Here is a 23,883-nt window from a genome sequence, read left to right as displayed (position 1 = left end):
TTATAAATATTATGTGTCAACTACACCTTATGTATTTGTACATGGGAACAACTGGAAAACATAGGGACAACAGCAATCTTCCAACTTTATTTTTCCAACTGTTTAGCAGGTCAGATAATTCAATTTTCTACCCTCAGACTAAACACATAGTCCTCTCCAAAACACAGCAATATTTGTGTCAAACTGTTTTAAATATAAAACAATCATTTGGTGTGGTATTAAAAAAAAAAAAAAAGAAAGAAGTCTTCATTTCAAGTAGGTTATAAAATGGCAGTTAAAACTTATATCACATATAAACAGGACTCATGCAGTATGTTGTTATGATTTATAAAGAGAGGTGTGCTGAATATAAAAGACTACGGAAGGCCTAATATATAAATCTGAAAATCAGTGTCACAAAAGGCTAAAATAAATCAGTCAGGTCACTAAATCCGCAGAAAAATTTATGATCCATCAGATGCACAGGATGGCGTCACTTCTTTACAAATCAGCATGTCACTTTGTTTTATTCGTGTTTAAAAATATTTTCATGCAGAAAACTTATGCTAATTTAGTAAGCAAAGAACAACTGATGACCCCTCCTTCCCTGCTGGGGTGCAATGCCCATGTCACACCCCGTGCCAGGACTCTGTCCAGCCTTCCCTCTCCTCCACACCGCTCCAACCATACTGCCCTACAACAGCACAATGCAGCTTTCACTACCACTATAATAAAAAAATATTAAAAATGAAACCCCCAAAATCCAAAACTGCAGTCAATTCTTGTCACCTCATCTCAAAGAGGATACGCCAGAGCTATAGAAAGTACAAAGCAAATAATCTCATACTAGCAATTCAAGAGTTGATTGTATTGTCATTTTTTTCAAAGGAATAGAAAAGTTCCCTTCAACCTTGCTTTGAAGTATTAAAAATGAGTGGGAACTACTCACCATCAGTTTTATTTTGATCCAAAATTCTAAGCTTCCTGTCTTTTTCAAATGCAGCTTGCTCACTGCTTATCTCAGTCTGTAGTCCTCTGCAAAGCACAACAGTACATTAAATATGCTGGTATCATTCCTTTCAGTAAACACTAGGAACTATACAAGAGAACTGGCAATATTCTCCAAACACAGATGGACAAAACAGAATCACTCAGCCAAACATTGGAGTACTCAACAGAAGAGATATATTTTTTTTTTTTTTTAACAAGAGGAAATGCTGCTATGGTATTTTACCAAAATGACATGCAGCTTCGCTCTCTTCTGTGTAAGCAGACGATCAGTTTTCCTTTCTCTTCTCCCCCTCCAAACTCGTTACTGGAAAGGGGCTTGTTCAAACTGCACGACTCAAGTTTCAATGAAGCCGCAATGGTTTATCATTCACATAACTGTTCTTAGTGTGAAGTGTTTTTGACACACCCAGCATTCAGAAACATGCCCTTGCGTTTGTCCCTGCCACAATACAGAGGAAGCTGCACAAGATGCTGACTGCGTATGAACTGTGCAGTACTATATTTTCAAAATAGTGATGAAAAACTTTGTCTCTTTCAAGAAATACCTTTAGAACAACAAAGAAGCACACATCAAACATGTTACTTGCATACCAAACATTTTGCAAGTGCATACGATTTCTGTCTTCAGATCACGGGGGACAAGAGAACTGCACAAGTGCTGAATAAAACCCTCATCTTTTTGGTGGAAAATATTGTCCTTGGCTTAACAAGGTAAATGAAAAAGGCTTAAAGGCTTAAAATAATTAAAATTTCTCTTCAAAAACATTATTAGAACTTCAAACTTGTATCTCTGTTTAAGATAGTTTTATTTTCTGTAGTTACAAATGCTGCGATTATGAAGATTCCAATTCGTCACATCAAGTGTATTGGTTGTCAGGAAGTAGTGCCTTGAGCTGAAATACCTGCTTTGAATCATTTAAAATGTTAAATTCCTCAAAAACCATCCAACCTCATGTTGCTTGTACAATCCAAAATGCACTGTAAGTGTCCAATAAACCACTAAATAGGAGCATATACTCTTAAAATTATTGTTGGAAGAAAGTTAAAGCTCAGTCCTGTACTCTGTACTCTTGCCTATCTCCGTTCCCTTGAACACAGCTGAAGGACTGAACTACATGTATTCACAGACTGAACTGTTAAAACAAACGAACAAACAAACAAACACACACCACCACAGAACACCAGAGTATCATTATAGAAATCAGTGGGTTTGACTGGAATATTACACATATCCCTGGTCTGATTAAAAAGCATTTCTGCAAAGTAACTAGATCTTATATAAATGGTCTGAATTATCAAGAGGTTTCCAGAAATATAACGTCAAAGAAACCCCCTAGCCATCATTCTGGAATCCCTGTGATATTTCAGAAAATAAATGATTGCCAAACTCTGAGGTTAGAGAGCAGCACATATTCGGTGATACTCACCAGGATCACAGACCATGACAGGCTATTACAAGTTAGTGGAGGGGGGTGGGAAACATCCCCTGGACAACTGGCCAAACTGGCCCAATAACACCGGCCTGATAATTTGCAAGTTCAACACAACTTAAAAAAAAAAATAACACTTGGCTGATCCTTCTCCTTGCAGATCCCCATTACAGCAGAGACACCAAAGCAACTGGCACAATACTTGTCAGGACGGAGTACCAAAGATTTTTGCAAAGCCCCATTTGGCCTTGGACTGACAAAAAAGACCCTTGAAATACAAGTCAAAGCTCTACGTACTACCATGAAAGTTCTTGGTTACTAAGGCTGTCACACATTTCGGCTTCAGTACAATAATTCTTTTAGTTTGATTTGGGAATAGTAGCCAGTTTAGTTGCCCCAGGGAACAGAGAAATAGTGAATTACATTAACACAATGGGACTTCTCTGGACAATCAACATTTATTTCAAGCAGGCACTAACTCACTTTGGAAACCTGCTGAGTCAGGTAGTTTAACAAACATGCTGAAGGGCAAAGGTATAGTATCACCAGAAGGGAAGAAAGACTGAATAAGGAAATTAACATGTTTATTTTTTTTAAAGGCAGAATTAACTTGTTTTCCTAAGAGCAGATCAGGAGCCAGGTCAATACAAGGAAAAGACAAAAAAAAAATTAAAACCAAAACAAATATCCAAGCAATAGATAACTGTGCCCAGAAGAACAGAAATGGCCAAGCTACCTGCTTTTCCCCAACCATAAGAATGAATTTGTAAGTTTTCATTTAACTAATCAATCCAAATTTTTTCACAGCATGCTGCTCTAGTAAATATGCTGGGTATTTTAGAGCCAGGTTCAGCTCTTCTGGGGCCCAGCTGTTTGAGTAGTAAGGAAAAGGAGGCTTACACAGAATAGCCTGCAGAACATTTTGTCATTTTTGTTGAAAAGCTTCATGAATTACTGTGCACAGATGAGTGCTACAATGAAAGCTAAGCATATTAAGCTCATTCCTCTCTCACAATTCTCTGTTCTGCACTCCACAATGAAACAGCACTCTACGTTTTATTTGCCTCCCTCATTCCCTCCCCAGTGCTCCTTTCTTTGTCACAGAACGTACTTACTTGCCATCTGTGCTCATATTTTCTTGTTTTTCTTCCTGGAAGCTTTGCGAGTTGTCTACAGAAACACTGCCAGGAGCTGGAGCTGATGAAGCAGGATCATTTTTTTCAGTTTCCAGTGGTACCTCGGCAGAGCTGAAGGCTGCAGTAACCTCTCCTATCCCAAGAGAGGTATTTGTACTTTCACTGTACTCTCTCTGTTGCACATTCGTCTCTTCCCTTTCATCAATTTCTTCCAGGTTGTATTCCAAGCTCCTTACACCTACATTCACAGAAAGAAAAAAACAAACAAACCAAAAAAACCCAAACAACGAACCAACCCACAGCTCTCAATGCAGGGTGCAGATGCAAAGGGACTGGTGAAATCAGCCTAGAGTAGTTTGAAGAAGGAAAACTGAGACATTTTCATACTTCAGGTCATAAAAAGACAGAGTCATTCAGAATTTATACGTCACAGTATTTTCTGGTGCTTTCCAATTCTTTCTTTTTACATGAGAACATGCTCATTGCCATGCTCCTGTCCATCTGTTTCTGCATCTGTAACTGCTGTATAACATTTTTCCTGTTTAACAGTACTGGAATAGGATAGATCAAAATACATTTAACAAATGTCATAATCCCAAATTTCATGGAGGCAGACAGTTTATTTTACCCAGATTTCTTAATACTTCCACATTAAGTTTTCAATAAGGTTTAAAATAAATGGTTCTTTTATATCAGAGTAGGCATGCTAGAGGACTAAAGAGTGAAGCAAATCTCAGTTTTGCCCATGGTTTGAACAAGTTTGATCATCACTGTCAAAAATTTCATGTAATGATCCTAATGTCTTAAAACAGAAGTGTCTTGTGCAGTGCCCTGTGTTACAGTAGAAATAAACAAAAACAAAGTGTATAGAAAAGTGTTAATCCACATAAATACTGAAGTTTGCAGCTAGAGCACAGTTAAACTAAAAGGTTTAGTAACTGCATTAGGGCACACATAAAAGTGTACTTGAAGTTAAACTAATAAATCCACCTATTTTGATTTCCAGAGGGATTAACAATCTCTAGCTTTACTTCCCCTGCCAGAACTCTTCCTACAAAGAGTTGATGATTGACGTTTTTCAAATAGTAGGATACAGACCATACAATTAACTTCTTGGCTTTGCAACTTGCATTCTATAATACAAAGACAGTAATTCCATCTATATAGTGCAATATGGTGCCATGGAAGGCTACTGGAAACAACCAGGCCATACAAGCAACGCACTCTGCCTGACCTGACCAGGGAAATTCCTGCCAGCTTTGCACACACCAGTCCCTGTTTGGTACACGCCTTGCACTTGGGCTTCCAGCTTTCAGACTTTTCTAAGTTGTAACAGTAAATTTCCAAGTGCAAACCAAGGCTGACACTGAAAACAAAACACTGACTTCAACCAAGCAATACCAGAAAGTAGCAGATTCCAGAGTATGAAAAATCTTAGATTGCCTTTTTTTTCTACAGACTGGTATCCTACAATGCTTCCAGTACTTCTAGAGACGGACACTGTTATAGAAACACAACAGAGGACTGCAGATGTAGAAAAAAGTCTCAGTACAGAACAGAAACTGCTTTTCCCAACAGAATCATTAGTTAAGATTTCAGTAATACCAATTACTCATTCACAGTTACAGGGCAACTACAAAAGCCAAACATTTTACTATTTAATTCCATTTTTTCGTATTGCACTCTTGTAGTAATGCTTTGTGGTTACACATTAAGCAATGTGATCAATGTGTCATATCACTGAATGCAGAGGTGATTTAGACCCCCAGGGAAAGAGGAGCAAGACTGCAAAGTGGTGCAGGTGAGCTCCTTCCATGTGATTTAAGCACAGGTTTATACAAATACACCACACCAGTATTAAAGGGACTTGGGACTCCCTAAGAATTTACTGTTAGTAAGGGCCCTCTCTTCCCCCCCACCAAATCCTTTCTTCTCTATCTACAGAAAAGTCATGCCAGCAGCCTTGTACTTTGGGAGATTATTTTAGTGATAGCAATATGATTTTATGTGTGCAAAGATAAATACATATGTCATAAGGCACAAACAAAGCATAACAGAATGTGGGCAAACATCAAACCCGCTGAGACTATTCCACAGCCCATAACCAGCTCTCAAGAACACTGTCTCCTGATCCAATGAGAACTACTATGCCATAGGCCTGAGCCATCACCAGCCACAGGAACAAAGAGAGACTAAAGACCTTCGGTCTAAATACTCTGTAGAAACCTGAATTATACAACAAAGTACAGCCAGGGCTTCTCACAAGACAAATGGAAGCATTCTGGGGTTGCTATGGCTTTGTGCCCAGACCCTGCTGTCATCTCTGTCGCTCTTCCTCTGAAGAGGAGTTTAACAAAGGCCAGGTTGTACTTAAACCGATGGGATGGAAACTTAACATGTTGGTAGGAGACAGTCTTGCTACGTGTAAGTCTGTCCTTTGCTGTGCAAGAAACACTTCCAAGCTTCGGAGTAGACTAACCTGACCCACAAACACATAATACCAAACAAAACACACCCTCACAGTTTTTTCCAAAATGCTCTACTTCATTTGTCAGCATGATACCGGCCTTGCTTGGAGTTAATTTCATCTAGTTTTTCATCTGTTACTGGATCTCATTCCAGACCTGGGCCACCACTGCTGCAGCAGAATAAAGTCTGCATGCATTTGATACATAAGCAACACTTAACAGCCATCTTTCACTTACATCATGCAGTTAACTCCCCAGAGGAACAATTCAGGTTTTATGACTTGTTTCCAAACCCTCAGTTTAGTTTTTATATGCAACATATTGCTAGGAAGTACTGATGTCTATACTGGCTACATACAGTTGCCTTATTGCTTATATATGCTATATGTAAGTCTACATAAAATATAAATTGTGGTTTGTTTATGCATAAATTATTCTCTATGAACATTAGTCACAGAGTTTTAACTAGCCCTAAAAAGTATTGTTAAAAGCCTAGAGGATGACATTGTGAAGACGTACCTTGACATACCAACTACAAGGCTCCTTTGCCACGGCAAGAACACTCTTTGCCCAACAGAGAACAGGTTGACGCTGCTCTGCGAGCTGTTGTGCTTGTAAGCACCAGTCAGAAAGCCTGACTACATCATGCAAATCTGCCAGTCGTTTTGCTCTTGACACAACAGTCCTTAAAAAGGTTCTTAAGAGATACTGTAACCAAGACTATATCAAGGGATTTGTTTGACTGGAAATTATTTAAAAATCTGCAATTTTTTTTAAACAACATTTCACCCTCTTTCCTAGAAAAACGACTGAGCTTTAATTAAACTTTGGGAAGGGGGAAAAAATCATAACTGAGAAAATAAATTGTTGTTTATAATCCCAAATGTTCAAATTAATTCTCTGTCAATGTTTATTCTAGTAGATGCATGCCTTCAAACCACTTTTGTCAAGGTACAGGTTGTTTTAACACCATGGGAAAACTGTCATTTCACAGCAGAAATATTGCCTCTTTCAAATTATATAGCATAATTCCACTTAACGTATATATGTCTTTTAGCTATGCACTACTTAAGACACCAAACTGAATGTTTGCAATGGTTCATTATAGGGCAGAAGGCAACTTTTCTTGATTATTTGATAAAGTAGCAACAACACATAACAGAACTCCTTTGGGAATGCCAGTCACAGCTGAGCAAAAAATCACAACACTTCTCGATGCCTCACAATCAAAGCAGTAACAACCCAAATGGAGGAAAGCACTACTGAGTTTGTGAAGTTAAAATTATGTCCAACTTAGCAACTAAAGAGATTTTGAATTGGTTTATCCTTTTAAAACAATACCCAAATGTGTGTAATTTTCAGACTACAAATAGGACAAGTGTACTGCAACTGATTTTGCTGCAGGTGAATATTGGTTCTCACAGCACAATGGGCTTTGCTAAAAGGACCCTTTATTCTAGGCCTCAGGACAGTTTCAGAGATGCCACCAGAGAGCAGCAGTATCCCATGAGAAAAAAAAAAAAAAAAAAGAAAAAAAAAGGCAGTGAAGCTGTGCTATGTGACTTGTCTCTGCATTTAAAAAAAAAACCAAATGTATTGTACTAGGTCTTCAGCAAAGGACACTGCATGAAGACATCAGCAGCAGAACTACGGAATGAAGACTGGCATTAACTGCAGAGGTAAATCCCAGGGCTCAGTACAGACTGTTCTAACCCCAGTGAAGAAGATGACATTTTTCTATTTCTTTCTATTACAGCTTAAATTAAAATATTTAATTACAAAATTCAAACGCCTCAAGCAGAGGTTGCTAAACCTATGGAAAAGCAAAGAAGCCATTTTTATGAAGTTCAGGGCTGTTTATCTATGCAGCAGTTGGACATTACAGTGATAGTAAACGCAGTTCTAGCATGGATGTACAATCTTAAGATAGAAACAAGCTCAAGAAAATAAAAAAAATCTTGATTTTAAATTGTAGCATGATCACTTTTGCTCATCAACTTAGACACCATCACATAAACACAGACTTCAACACAGAAAGTTAAATACTAACAAAAGTCACGACTATCCTCTTTCATCTGCTACAACAGCTAGGAAAAGGAAAGGTTACAGCATCATTATGTCTTCAGCCTTGGACTGCCCAGTATAAGTCAATACTTCCCATTTATTAAGTTATATGTTATTTCTATCAAAGTTATTTTTGGACCATTTATATAAACTACCCTAAATATAAACCAAGCCCAACTTTACAAATTATTTCCCCTTTGCCAGAGACATAGGACAGCAGGTGACTTTTTTAACTCTTGTTGTGGCACATTTGTGTTTTACCACTCCAAACAATTTGATTGGCATGCCAAATAAAACAGCTGGAAAACTACTTAAGAGCTCCTGTCAACTAGCAAGGAACTGAGTGTTTCGCCTCACATAATGCCAGTGGCATGCCACATCTATAGCGATTATATATTTCATTCTTAGTGAAGAGTGATTTTTCTTTCCTTCTCTTTTTCATCATTGAAGAGTGATTTTTCCAGACTGTATCGCCAATGATTATTTAAAAAGTTTTTACAAATTTTAGAATGCTCATAATGCCATATCTTGTATCCGAACCCTATAGTCTGATGCTAAAAAATGACTGTACTTTACAGCACAAACTGCATAAATTAAAAAAAGTATTATGTTCAGCAGCTAAAGTCTTTCATTTTAAACAGCTATACTTTTATATAGCACATTTTTTCCATAGCACCCAACAAATAATTTAAGGTATGAACTACCATTTATGCACGCAGGTTATATTTATAACTTGTGTTTTCAAAGGCTGTTCAGATGCAAACCAAAAGACAGACACAGATTCGCTCCTATCCCTTATCCCTAGGTTATGCAGCTCAAGGTCAGCACGAGGCAGGGTTCTGAAAACAAGACTGGGCTTTAGGCTTTTGAAAGGCTTGTTAAGAGGTATATTAAAAAAAAAAAATCACATCACAGTAGTTCTGGCTTGTTCTTGTCTACAACTTGTGGGGGAGGGGAGAAAACAGGGATGTTTCTTTTATGAAATGTAAAGCACAGAGACCAATCCAAAATGTAGACAGCAAAGGTAAAACATCTGTGGTTTAGAAAGCCGTATTTGTACTTCAAAGGAAAAGTTAGCTGATCTGAAACATTAAAATTAGTTCTATGCTTATGACACACATCCATAGTATAGTAATTTATTACTATGAATTATCATAGCTTGCTATGAAGTAGATTTTGTCAATGCATTTGGAAAAGAAACCAACCTGTTTCAGACTGCATTTTGGTGGCTCTTTCTTCCACTTTAGCAGGGGCTGATTCTGTTGACTCTGTCACTGCAAAGTCAAGTAACAGGCTTTTTTATTGCTTCTCAATTTCTGTACCAACAAAAGTTCTAGATAAAACGTTAGACTTGTGATCTTATAGAGTTCTTCCAAAAATGCACCTTCTCTTAAGCATCTGGTGCATATTGTCACGCTTCTCAGATTATTTAATCTCAACTCCTAGGTATTTTTGAACCAGATAATTGATTTTTGATCAAACGGAATTACAAAAGAACGATACAAAACATCCTTTAAAATTCTTCTTCTCAGTCCATTTCCTATTAAATCCTCTCTGATCCCAACCTTCTCTCCCCACCTCAAGCTGTCCACCTGATTAACACAAACACAGTCTTGTTATAGTTAACCTAATTATAACTAATTTGGTAATTTCTGCTTTTTTCTGAGCTGCGTGCCCTCAAACCCGCCTACTTTCTCACACTTGTCGGAAAGTAACAGAAGATTGGCGAGTAGGATTTGTAAACACACTCAAGCGACTTGTAGCTGGGGTGTAGAAAAACACGCATACCGTACTAATGGTTGCTTAGACTTGTATCTTTGGGAAGTAGAACATCTGCGCTGAGCTAACACAGGCCTGTGATAGACCTGAGAGGCACCCTGTTGATCATGCTTGAGATTCCTGCCGTGGGAAAGATCAAAGCAGAGTGGTAAACCACACCTGGGTGAATTACAGGTGGCATGGCCAGCGCTCTGCAGCGCCTGCACCTGTGCCTCCGCGCCTCTGCCGGGGCACTGCTCCAGGGATCCCCCGGCTGGCCAGGTAACAAAAATGAATTTACTCTTTGCATTTCACCACTGGTTTTGTGGTTGCTCCTGCTTCCCGCTGACACACACACTACCTGAGCCAATCTCATAAAGTAGTCTTACTGTGCCTTACAACCTGAAGATGTTTGGCACACATATTTTTACTTGATGTTCTTATCTCATGAGCTGGTATTTCCTTTCAAGTTTAGCCAAACTGCCATACTTTCTGCTGCCTCCCAATTAAACAGCATTAAAAGATTACCAGTCTCATTACAGCTTTCACTTTGATCTTCTGGTACTCTAGAGGGTGGTGAGGGTGCTTTGCGCTTCATCCTCCGCAGAGAGGAGTTGATGGAAGCTGTGTCACTGAGCGGCAGAGAACCTTTCCGTACTAATCCCAGAGGGGCCTAGGAAGGGAGATAGGGGAGGATGAAGATTATTAGAAATCAAAGAAAAACAGCAAAATAGTTCTAGTAATTACGCTCCAAAGGTATTTATAAAATACACTTGGGAAAGAGTGAATATATACCTATTACCCAACGTATTATGTTTCTCGTCTTAATTCCTCCAAGGAGTAGAGTTTTCAAGAAAAAAAAAAATCAGTTTTTACACATAGTACAAAAGAGAATTTGAATTCTTTATGCCCAAAGGTTATTCTACAAACTCCAAACAATTCTTTTCTAAAAGTAGCTAAAAATTGTTGCGGAAAGAAGCTTCAACAACACCCCACTGCAATGACATGACACAATGTTTCCTTCTTCATTCCTTCAACAGCAGTCCTAATTAGGCTCTATAGATAATTACTGTGATTTTTGTTCCCTACTTTAAATACTTAAACTTTTATACACATTTTTTGAATGCCAGCCTTCAAAACTTATCTTGGAAAGTACAACTGTCTTAGAATCTTAATACTTACTGAAGTTAAATTGTAATAAGTTATAAAAATAATAATTATAGTACCTATTGATGTTGAAGTTCAACAATGTCCTCATTATTGTAGCAAAAGACAAAAAAAATTCCTAATTCAGAGATAATCAAAACCATTAAAAACTGGACAAAGGCTGCCTGCTGAAGACTTCATAGTTTTATGATACAGACATCCAATTTCATTTTAAATTGTTTTAAAAATACGTTCTGTTTCTCAAAAAGACAGTGGTTGTTAATTTGCCTGCCATTACTAACTGCAGTTTGCTTTATATGCTGAAGGAACCTTGCTTTTCCACACCTATTAAAATAATAATGTTCAGGATGCCAGCAATAAAGGACTGGATTTTGGCACCAGACACAGCTGACTTTCTGTAGTAATTCTGATCCCTATCACCTGTCTACTCGGCCATATAATAAAATCCTGCAGTGACATTCATTTCTGGGTAAAAGGATCCACACAGCAACTGGATGTGGGGTCATCTTCAGAGAATTTCTCTCTGCTTCAATTAACCAGCCCACTTCAGAAAGAATACTGAGGAACAGAGATGGCACAAATACACCTACAAGTTTTTGTTTCACTGACCATCCTTTCAAAAACATCACTGATAACAGATTTGTTGACTGTGTCAATATCCACAGACTAAGATGCTTATCATTAGAAAGCTAACATTGAACAAATACCCATCCTACAGTAAGACAGCTTTTAAAGACCAAGAGCTAGAGTACTTGGTTGTACACAATAAAAAGTATAAAGAGAATTACTCACAAAAGCAAAGATACTGGCACCACATGTCTGTGAAGCAGTGTTTGGCAGCTCCTGTTAGACCTCAGTACAATACCAGAATGAATGAACTGGGATGGTGAAAACCATCCTCTGAGCTTCCCTAGGCGTACTGTCATCTGGTTTGTCCCACCTCACTGTCAGGTATGACAGATGCCTTAGATACTTCACTGTACTGTACAGTGCAACACCATCCAAAATGTTCACAAAATTCTACTACCAATTACTTTAATGCCAAAGCAACCAATTCAAACCTTCTGCAGCGAAGCAGGACTCAGGGTTTTAAGGAGACAAAACAAAGCACCAGGTGAAATGTTCTTTGAAAAGCAGCAAAGGATAGGGACATAGCACTCTAAAAACTATTCAAGCATGCAAGTTTTTTTTAATTAGAAGTAAAGAAATCAGTTTCTAGATTAAAGCGTCACAGAACAAAAATCGCTTTATGCTTTTATAGCTTCTTACGGTTCCCAAATAATTCTAAAAATAATCATAATTTAAAAAATCAGCACCTGAATTTATGCAGGAGGAGATGTCAAATATAATATTATTTCCCCAAATTAGGCTTTTTTTTATTGTTAAATCGTTTTCCTCCTTGCTGTTGGGCAATTCTATTTTTTTCCTCTTCGGTAGCTGCTCATGAGGATGCAGCCTCTCTGTTCTGCACAGAGACATGGTTTCTCTGTCCAAAGGTCTGCACCCTCATCTGCTTCACACAGGCTCCCTCAGCTGACTTAGCTGGCACAGAGCTCTGCGCATACTCGCTCAGCTAAACAGATGTCACCAGAGTTCCCTCCTGCACAGAAAGAGTATGTGTGTAGGGGGGAAATAATGTTCTCAGCATAAGAGCACAAATGCTACTAGAAGATTTTTATAAGCCTTTCTACTGCCCTTTGCATCCAAAGAAATAAACAATTTGCAAAGAGAGATTTCGAGAAAGTACTAAATGTTCCAGTTAAGGTTCAAGTGTTGAACAGATTTTCTCAGGAATTATTCAACATATGAATATTAAGAGCTTTCAAATCCTAACAAAGGCTGTAATGTGAAAATAGTACTTTAAACAGATGGAAAAAGATTAAAATAATGTTATTAAGACTTATCTGACAAAGTATTGGAATATACATCTGGGTGCTCATGTGTCACACCAACTGCCAGTGATAACCACTGTTTTATCAGTTACACTTAAATTAAAACTCATGTTAGCATCACTGAAGTAATTAATCATGCTTGTGCAGAAACACCAGTGAACTCTGTCGTAACTTCCACAACATATGCAGGAGTTCAACTTTTAATATTGTACACTCTCCTCATCCTGCAATAAGCAAGGGTGGATATGAAGCTTTTTAGCCTCAAATGTGTACTGATAAATTTGGCACCAAATCCCACATCGCCCCAAGCAGACACATAGAGGCCAGTGCTTCCCCAGATCCAGCCTCTGCAAGCAGTAGCAGACACGGTGCCTGGTCCTTCTTACAATTTCAAAAAGCAAAAGAAAGGTAATTCAGCCACGGTAATTTTGCAGCTGGAATGGAAGGGGGGGGAAAAGTATTTGGGAAAGAATGTAGTGGTAGTGGAGCATTTCAGCATGCTGGAAAGCGTACCTCACACCAAGGGTAACTATATACACATTTTCATATGACCAGTACCTACTTCTTTTGCTCCATAGATAACTAGATTTAACAGAAAATATACAGGCGACTGGGATAACAAAGCACACTGCTATCCATATTGCTAGTATTTCTTTCTTCCCTTTGTACAAGTATGTAGGTAAATGTATGTCCATGCAGTAACGGGGCAGGGAAAAACTGTATTTGCTCTTACAAAGATTAACGCAGTCAATTTCTATTACATGACTTAAGCTTCCCAAAATACTTAAATTTAGCCCAAGTACTACAGATGAAGTAATATCCCTCTGACCTATTCGAAAGAAAGGACATACAAAATACATTTCGAGAAACTCAGCTGGTGTTATTCTGTCCAAACACCCAATACTACTATTCTCTCCTATGATTTATCTACACACTTGCCAGTACAGAAGTAAATACAATAAGGAGACAAAGTTATGCATTTGCTATACTAAGAAGTGGATGCATACAGTGTTCACCACCAATTCTGAATCGTATCAGAATCACATCAAATGATCTTCATGCAAACTTCACCAAGAGCAAACAGGCAGTTCTGAGCATTTTCTTCTCCCAGGTAACCCTGGCTCTGTGCAAAACCTCCCTGATGTTCGTGGCGCTCACTGCATCATTGCCGAACTTCTTTCACCATCAAGTTTCAGGCAACTGAGCCTCTGGTGTAATTTCACAAGTATGGAACTCATCCCTCCCAGAAATCTTAACCAAGCTGTTCTGTGGCAGTGGCTAATAAGACCTTTTCAGACATACTTTAAAGTTTAGTTGCTTCCCATCCCTCCCCCATTCTCCCATCTTATCCATTCCTTTTCAGTGGGATAGACTGGAGATTTAAATTTCTTTAGAAGTTAAGGTTGTGTAAATAAAAGCAAGCTGTATTTCTAGAGTTGAGATCCATCATTTAAAACTTCAGTGTTTTGACTAGAAATCTCCGCTTAATTGTTCCTACCCAAGCATAGCTTACGTACACTCCTTTACAATAACTGAAAACAGTGTAAGGAGACAAACAGCCATGGGATAAAATGAAGATATTGTAGTCTAGTTTTTATAAATAAAGCATTAGGAAGAAAATCAGCAATGGCATTTTGGACATAATCAAATACTTCTCTTTCTTTAAAAGAAAATTTCTTATAAAGAAGTGTTATTACTAGAAAATTGCATCCACTTGTATGAAAATTCTGAAGATACACATAGTGCATTATACAACAGCACTTTGCAAAAACCCTTGAGTCCTCTCTACTTGCAAGTGTATTTTAACTTGCTAGTTCTAAACATACTTCTCACAAGACCCATCATCTCACCCAAAATCAAAAGTGACAAATAAGTGAGCTATTTCAATATTAGACACCAACATGCTCATTTCCAATCTGGTTTAACACAGAAATTTGCTGGACAAACATTAACTATTTAGGCTTATGAGCCATCTTCTGAGTCTCCTATAGAATGAGCAAATCATGCTACATAATAGCTTGTAAAACCTACCCTTACATCCATTGCACCCCCTAAAAGTAGGAACATATCTCCAAAAATTAATGCTACAATCACTCTGAAAATGAGGCAAAAAAAATTCCAACCCTTGTACCATAATATAACTGCTCATATAAAGGGAAAGCAGTTTCTTTTTTAAGAGAAAAGAAGTGGAGAAGCTGTAGGAGGTAAACATTAAAACCCTTCTTCATACTGTGAGAAACTGGACTACAATACACTGTGAATTTGAAGACAGACAACAGTGAGAACTTTGTTCCCTTAAAGTTGGCTCATTTCACTGTTGTCTGATGTTACTGCTTTGGTATGTTTCTATCAAAACCAGGCAAACAGTTTATCCAGGCAAAACTGACATTGCACTTTGTCTTCCTTGTGGATGTTACAAAAGAGATTTGTCTATAATAAGGCACATGCAGAAAGTCATCCTGGTCCATAGAAGAAATAAAGTATGTATCCAGTCTGCCAAATAAACTGAAGGGCAGGCTTCAGAATTTAGGCATTCTTAAAAGCAATACGAGTTGCAAGAAAACGCTTCTTGTAAGGCAAAAGCAGATAAAAAGTAACCCTTGGGGGAGGGGCAGAATTATCTCCTAAATTTTGTACATTAACTTAATGGGACACTGCAGTAACAGTGAAATTCCCAAGCATACTATATTTATCCCAGCAAACACACCATTCAGCCTGGTGAGCAACCCAAAAAAAGACTTTAAATCCTACTAAGCAGGATGCACATTTTCAACAGTGGGGAATATGAGAAACCAAATTCTTATATTGTTTACCATGAAATAACTGTGGTCTAGTGTGACCATTGTACTTGCCTCATTACTGAGAACTAACTTGGATTAAGTGAGTATAAATTGGTCACTTTGGGTTGAGAAACATTAATTCACATGATACAAATGAAAAAATGCTGTCCAACCATCAAAATTGACTTTATTTTACAATGCTTATGTATCACCTCAAATTCTATATTTATGATGCCAATTCTTTGAATAAAGACTGATTCTATGTATCTAAATAGTGCCCGATTTAATTTATGAAGATGCAATTCCTGTAAATGGCATTTTTATTTAAGTAACAATGTTTTACATTGTGCCTTGACTAGCACCTTGTTTTTAAAAGAACTGCCCTTTATTTTACAGTTAAGAGAAACCAGAAGTCCCAATAGCTAGATACACCTTTTTGCTTATTTTAGAGACTTCAGCAGAAACTCTGAGAAACAAGCTTCTGAATCTTTCCCTTGACAGTACTACTCATGCAGTGGTTGATCTCACAGCAAAAACAAGTATTTGTTGGTTTCTGTTAGTGATGGAGCCCTATCATATTTTTTCTGTTCTAATTACGTGCATACAGTTTTGAAAAATCAAGAGTCTGTTTCACCCACATGAAATAGAAACGTCTAATTTGGAAGGGACCTTTGAAGATCATTTGGTCCAATCTTCTGCTGAACACAAGGTCCTTGAAAAGGTTATTGCAGGAGCCTGTCAAGGTATGTCTCAAATATTTCTGGTGACGGAGCTTCTACCCACTTGAGTGATTTATTCCAGTGTTCAGCTGTTCTCACAGTGATGAGTTTTCCTTCTGTATCTGAATGGCATTTCCTCTGACAACTAGTGCCCATTGGTCCTCACCCTGTCACCATGCATCCAGGCAAAGCATATACCTGTACTTTCCCTGTAACACCTTCTAGGTGTAACACCTTCTAGGTGTCTAGAAAGACTGCAATTAGATCTGTTCTCTTTAAACATCATAATGGCCTTCCACTAGACTCTTGCCTGTTTTTAATCTCTACCTGGAACTGCAAAAACCAAATCTGGACATAGCAGTACAGCTGTGACCTAAAAAGTATTGAGTACACTGGATTCAAAGGGGATCACACACCCAGATTCCAGCCTGTACTGGTACTTGGGATTACTCCATACCAAGCAGACAATTTCACATGCATCTTTTTTAAACTTCATTCAGTTCCTCCCTACCACTGTCTCCCTGAATGGTGGATCTTCTGGTGTACCTCCCTCTCTGCTCAGTTTCGCGTCAGCTTCAAGTTTGTTGAGGGTGCATTCAATTCCATCATTTAGGTTGTTTATAAAGGTATTTAACAGTATTTGCCATACTACCAGCTCCTCAGGAACTCCACCTGACAACCAGTCCAACTTTGAGCCATTCATTAACCACCACCGTTTGAGTTGTTTAGCCAGCTTTTTGTCCTATCTTGTGGTTCATGGGTCTAGTCCATACTTTATTTTTTCAACAAAAATTTTTGTGGTAGACTGTGAAAAACACCGTGCTAAAATAAAGGTGGATGACCGCATCCTTTATCCTTGGACTTCTGCTTGCCGCTAACTTACAAAAGCCTTTCTTGTTATTCTTGACACCTCTTGCCACTTTGAGCTCCAGGCTTGCCTTTGCATTCCTAACAGCATCTCTGCATGTCAAAGAAGTATCAATGCATTTCTTTTTGGGAATTACTCTGTCCCCTTCCCATACCTCATATGCTTCTTTTTGCACTTGAGCTTTCTCAGAAGCATGTTCAAATGAGACTATTTATTTTTATTCCTACTCCTTTTCCCACTTAGGGGAATGGACCACTCCTGTGCTGCAGGAAGGATGTCTCTGAAAATATCTCAGTGCTCTTCCAAGCAGCAGCTTTATCCTCCAAGGAAGTCTCTCATAGGAACACTCCTCAGAGTTCCCTGATCAAGCTGAGCAGTATGTACTATGCAGTCCAAATTCATTCATTACATGGTATTTATTGGAAAGCAGGTACTAAAAAGACAAAGTATTTTATATGAATAAATAAAATTCAAAGCACAGAGCAAATATTAACCCACATTTAAGTCCCAAGCTCTGTTTTATCTGAAAAATCACTGTGCAATCAAATCGGAAACAGAAATAACCTTAAAAAACACATGTCAAAGGCTTCTAAGGGACGTGCACAAAGAAGCACAAAATAGAAAATACACACAGAAATATAACTTATTCTGGACTTCTGTCCTTTCTTTGTGAGCAATTCAACTTCAGTCAAATCACTTTAGATGAATAAGAAATGTCAGTACAAAATAATAAATCTAAGCAATTTTGTTGAGTGACAGATCCTAGCCCAGCAGTCATACATTACTGTTAGATATAATAGGATATTAATCATTTAAAGCATGTTGACATTAATAAATTATTTTCAAAAAAAGTTGAATTCAATTAAAAGACAAACATGATGAGGTAAAAAAAAGTTCTTCCCTCCCCAGGTCCCTTTTATTAAAATACAGAAAGAAACCTTTGTCTTCTTCAAATGATAAAGCTTTTCAGCAGGACACAATACACAAATTCAGAACTTCTGTTAAACAGTGCTCTCTTGTGGTTCCGTACATTAGTGAAAGAGTAAATAATTGTATAGTCAGTCTGAAATTTCTTGTCTCTGAGTCCAACACAAAATTAATCCCTCAGACTTGTATTTCATTTAGTTCTGCATTTTATTTTTCTAGCATGCCAATTACCTCACTAAAGACCACCTTTAGATACCGCACTCAAAGCAAAGCATGAAATAATAAAAAAATATAACAACAGTTTTAGCCTTGATCTTCAATTGGAATTCACAATTGACAATATGTGCAATATCGAGATAATACTTAATGCATCAATTCTCCCAAATTCTGTTGGCAGAATTTCTGCAATGCATAGGATATATAGGTTACTTAAATACGTAGTCCACATCTCATAGCTTCAATTAAACACGCACCCTTATTTGACTAAAATAAAATTCTTACTTTTAACTTTCTGGGAGCACAAGAATGTTGACTACTCCCCAAGACTTCCACCTTTTTCCAGTAATGTAAAGAACAAACTACTCATTATCCCATGTAAATATCAAAACATAATTACAAGGTAAAGCGAGACAATGTTCTCATATTTAAATACATAAGCTGTTCATCCAAAAGAAAAAAAGGTGCTCACAATACTGACTTATATAAGAAGTTGGTTTTACCTTTTCAAAATACGGCAGCTACTTTGGAGACAGGTTATAAAGTTTAAAAGGAACAAATCTTTCAATTTCCATAGTTATTTTCAAACTAAAATTTTTAAATGCAAGTACTATACTTTTATTTCCCATTTATTTCAAGCCTCAGCAGATACCGACAGGGTTATCAGGATTATTATGTCTAAACTTCTTAAGAAAGTGAAACAAATGTAACTAACCTGTTCGTTCCTATCAAGGCTGTTAGATTTCACAGTATCAGATGCTGGTCTGACTTGGGCTTGTCCAAGGTCCTGGGGAGCACTCTGAGAATTCGGCATAGGTGGCAAAGGAGCTCTCCGTTTCTTTGGCATTTCAGATGGCAGAGTGTTTGAATCATACTGCTTGCTAACAGTGTTAGATCTCGTGATAAATGTTGGCCTTGGCTTGCTCATCAATGGAGTTGCTGGGGCACTGGCAGCCTTGGGGTACAGGGAGAAGAAAGAAAAAACATCCACGTTACTTACACTTTCTGGAAAACAATCAACAGTATTGATTGCTCAATATAGTTCTATAATATAGTTCTAGAAGTTTTGCTTATACCAAATTACACCTTACTTGTTCTTTTTTCTTCTTGCTTCGTTGAAAAAAGCTGAAGAACCCTTTGTTTTCTTTCTCCTTCAGAACATCTAAGTTTTCAGATTGATAGGAGTCTGAAATAGAAGACAACAGTTCTACATGTTATTTACTGCACAGATTATTTCTCCTGCATTCTTACTATTTCACTGTCTGTCATAAGCTTCCTGGAAGGATATACAAAACACATCATAAATCACCTGCATCAACACTTTTTCTAAACACTGCAAAATGAACAGGTTTCCTACCACCCGTGGTCTTCCTGTCTTTCTCAGAACTCTGAATAGGTGAGATTCAGCTGTTATTTATACCCCTAGCACATAATACAGCCCATCCTACTTGTCATATGTTATGGTTCATATCACATAGGCTGTAAAAGGAAAAAAGAACATCAGCCTCTCCAGTTCTCAGTTCCTAGCAGTTTCCTAGCAGTTTAAACTCATGGCAAAGTGTGAAGTGGTACAAGTCAGGCATACACCTGCACATGGTATGACTATGGAGGAAGATCACCGAAACACCTGTCAGACGCCCTGTGTAACTGCATGGCAGTCATAGTAAAGGCAGTCAAGTCCATTCTGGTATCTTGCAGAATTTATCCTCCTTACATTGTATTCATGCAGACTATTTGTAAATCTAAAGGTTGTGTCTCTAGTTTTTACTAGATTTAACTTTCTTAAAGAAATACCATTGAATACAAATGCAATAAACAACAGAAATCAGCAAAGCCACTATGGGTTCACGGTACACATGTCAGTATAAACATGACTTCAAATTTAATCAGTCTATCTCGGCTAAAACTACACAGAAATACTTATATATAGCTAGGTATAACCACTTCTGCGTTATCTTTTAAAATATGCATTTATGACAGGACAGAGATAATTACTCGTGTCACAGGTCACAGCTGAGCAGATGTTATAATAGGAACTTAAATGCTACAGTTTCACTGCCTATTTCAGTAAATCGTACCTTGCAAAGACGGTAAATTTAAATCAACTGGTGATGTGGCTACAGAAAGACAAAAAGAAAGACAGAAAATGTGAATCTAAATCAAGGATGCAGTTATAACTTACAAACACAGAAAGCTGAATCTTCAACATTAGGAAAAAGTAACTGGGTACTTTCCCGCAGCGAAAGGATGTGTATCTGTACTACTGAGTGCTATAAGCCATTTAAGAACTTGAGCCTGAAGACAGTAACGCAGACTGGAATCTTGTAATTAAGGAATGAGATAGAATAGTTTGCTCTGTAAGTTTTGGATTGTCTGGCAGTCCAAACTTGAAAAACAAAGAAGAACGTAGAATTAAAATATGATTTGAATAAAATAAAATTTGAGTTTAAATTCTGTTAAGTAAAAGGTACACCTCACCATTCACTTTCATAAAGAAAGCGGTAAATTCAGAGCTTTGAAGATGTCTGCAAAATTGAAATGATGCTGAACTACTTTGTATCAAGAGAACTGAAGTGTATCTGAATTTCCCAGCGGAGCACTGCCATGTAGGAAGCATATATGCCCTCAGATTCTCTCTTAAGGATTTCTGGCTGTTGATTCAAGTGAAGCACACATCATACTGTGCAAAAGGCAGCTCTGCCAGCCTGTAAATGAAAGCAGTAGCCAGACAACAAGCAAGGCAATGCACCATGGGCACATGTAGTTCAAGTAACTTGTTTAGGCAAGTTAAAAATATGTTGTTTTCCAGTGGGGAAGAAAGAGAGATTAAATTTTTGTTTTCTCCACAGGAAAAAGGACATATTTTCCAAATCTGTCATTCTCCCATTGTTCAAGGTAACTAGCCTTTGGGAAGTAACTGAGTGAACTCTTGAAACTGTAAACACCAAACGATAAGGTTATGGTATTTAGGTAGAAGCGAGGTAAAAGACACAAACAAAAAACCCAAACACCCGCATTTCAGAGCAGAAGTTAAAACAAGCAAATAGTGCAGTGGTCAAGAACAGGAGTGAGCCAATATTACTGCATTCTATATTGAGATAAAATTTCCTGTGATAGGTCTCTGAAACAAACCACACTCTATAGAATTTTTTAATCACAGTACAATAAACCCTTCATGAAAGACAGGCTTACAGCTGAAGCTGAAAATATGCATAGGAATCTGTACAAATATAAGGAAGTTAGTTCGTTGTGCCCCCATTGGACCACAATTAAAAAGAGAATTATTATTCCTTCACAACGTACAAAGTTAGCAAACAGCACTCAGAAACATGTATGAACACCATCACAATATTCTAATACCTTATAAATAATTTAAAAACAAAACTAAATTTCTCCAATGCTTCTGTTCTTTTCAGCTTATCATGATCTATGTGTTTTCTGTGAGCTACGGGAAATACGGTGGGTTTGGCCTTTTGGGGGAAGGCAAGGAAGGAGTTGCTTTTAGGGGATTATTTGTACTTGGCCACCTTGGCTGGTATCTAACACTCTGTTAGAAAATAAAACCTTGATATTGTACTTCGCAAACATAAGTACAAGTAAACTTTTCCCAGTTTCAATTTTGCGGAAGACTAATGAAATATGTACTAAATTGCTAGAAATTAATTTCTTCATAAGTAAAAAAAATCCCAGCAAAACATACACATTGTTGAAATATTAAGCAATTATTTTTTCTGTAACTGCAACTTATAAAAGTTGTCTTACCTCGACTGATATCCATGGCATATAATTCTCTTAGTCCAAGGTCATTAAGAGATTTTGTCACATCAAGGGGTTCTTGAGACTGGTAATTCTTCAACAGCAGAGTGTGTGAAGGTTCAAATTCACATTTACTACAGATAATTGGTATGAGTTCTTGAAGGGGTGAATGTGGACTGACTCTTACTACTGTCTTCTGTGTCTTCTTGTAGTTTATCACTACCCTTACTGTTTGCTAAAGAGAAGAAAATTACAATAAATACCAGCACAACTTCTGAAACAACTGGTATTTTTATAACAGCTTTACAATAATCACAGAAATTCCACCAACGGCCAATTTCAGCAGTGTTACAGATTCAGAAACACTACAAGAGAAACTATTTTGCAATTCCCTTCTACGCAGTGAAAGGACACATGAAAGAGCCTGCTCCTTCTCTAGCGCCTGTCCCTTGCCTGTCCAGCAGGACACCTGCCTGGAGTGAGATGCCCTACTGGGTTACATTAGGCAGCTGTAGGAGTCAGCCAAGGAGCCACGAGTGCATGCCTGTGTGCACACACATCGGATGAAGGTAAAAAGGGGAGCAGCAGAGCTACCTTGGCCCTGTGTAAGTGCTTTAGATAAATTAATTACTATTACTAAATAAATTAATTACGATTGTTCTATACAGCAGAAGGACAGAAGTGGAAGGGAAGATTTAGGCAACACCCAGAAGCTGCTTTAGTACTTCTAAAAGCTCCTCCTGCCTTCTTAAGGGTATATAAAGAAAAGCCCAGTAACAACCAAAAAAGTACAGTATGTATTAAAGGAAAATGAACACGCAATCAGAAGAGCATATATTTCACAACATGAAAGATGGTACAAGTTGTTGATTTTCAGATTGTGGAAGGCTGTATTCAGCCACAATTCATCTGCATAATTTGTCAAAAGGACAGTAAGGTGTAGGATTTCAAATAGTATTGTCATATTTCCTCCTTTCGGCAACAAAGAAGTTTGCTGCAATAAACTGAGATACATTTTACCTAAGATGAGGTTATGAAGAACATGGAGCCGAGCATTTCACAGGAGTGAGTGGTGAGAGCATGGGAGACAACAGGAAAAGCTGAAACAAAGCCAAGCTAACTGCAAAACTTGTTGAATACAACAGTGATTCTAATTCTCAATATGCTTTAATTTTAGTTCTCACCTCTGGTATAACTGGGGCAGGTTTCTTCTTATCCATTTGTTTTGGCTTTACAATCACCTTTTCCACTTCAAGCGTTCCCACTGGCGTGTTGGGTTTGAATTTAATCTGGCTATTTTCTGCTGATACCAACTCTATACTATAACTTGATGGATTTAAATGATACTGTGCACACAGAAAGATCAGCAAGTCCATCACGGGCTTCCTGTGAAAGACAAATGAGACTGTCACAACTGATGACAATTAAGCAGGCTATAGCAAAAACGTGCTGCTAAACATTTAACTCAAGGCATCCTTCCCTGACTAAATAATTACTGCCAGGCACCAAATTTAAATATCTTCAACAATAAAAAGCACCAAACCCAAGAAAAATCACTGAAAAGAAAATGAAAATAGTTTGCACAAAAGTATGCCAAGCACTTGAATAAAGGTGGATATTTTTGCTTGTGTGAAGTGCTGCTTTCCCTGAGGTCAGCAGGGACATATGGATTAGCCACCTCATTTGACATTCAATAAGAACTGTAGCAGCGG

At 37.7% G+C, this 23,883-nt stretch overlaps 1 protein-coding gene across 5 annotated transcripts in view; it reads right to left on the bottom strand.

The window, feature by feature from the left end:
* The window catches only part of COBLL1 (cordon-bleu WH2 repeat protein like 1), an 86,388-nt gene that overhangs the window by 7,705 nt on the left and 54,800 nt on the right, over positions 1–23,883 (bottom strand). For 4 of the 5 annotated variants that reach the window (XM_056349136.1, XM_056349138.1, XM_056349135.1 and 1 more), the window contains exons 3-11: positions 23,356–23,557; positions 22,178–22,406; positions 20,494–20,532; positions 19,507–19,601; positions 19,131–19,370; positions 10,375–10,519; positions 9,294–9,362; positions 3,536–3,794; positions 929–1,014 (exon numbers count right to left, since the gene is read on the bottom strand). In XM_056349136.1, the coding sequence (XP_056205111.1) occupies positions 929–1,014; positions 3,536–3,794; positions 9,294–9,362; positions 10,375–10,519; positions 19,131–19,370; positions 19,507–19,601; positions 20,494–20,532; positions 22,178–22,406; positions 23,356–23,557 (1,364 nt within the window). The remainder of the gene's footprint in view (positions 1–928; positions 1,015–3,535; positions 3,795–9,293; positions 9,363–10,374; positions 10,520–19,130; positions 19,371–19,506; positions 19,602–20,493; positions 20,533–22,177; positions 22,407–23,355; positions 23,558–23,883) is intronic. The other variant, XM_056349137.1, reaches the window with a different exon arrangement.

This window comes from Falco biarmicus, chromosome 8 (genome assembly GCF_023638135.1).
Source record: "Falco biarmicus isolate bFalBia1 chromosome 8, bFalBia1.pri, whole genome shotgun sequence".
Taxonomy (NCBI): domain Eukaryota; kingdom Metazoa; phylum Chordata; class Aves; order Falconiformes; family Falconidae; genus Falco; species Falco biarmicus.
The sequence above is the reverse complement of the archived record's forward strand: the minus strand, read 5'-3'. Positions and strand labels throughout refer to the sequence as shown.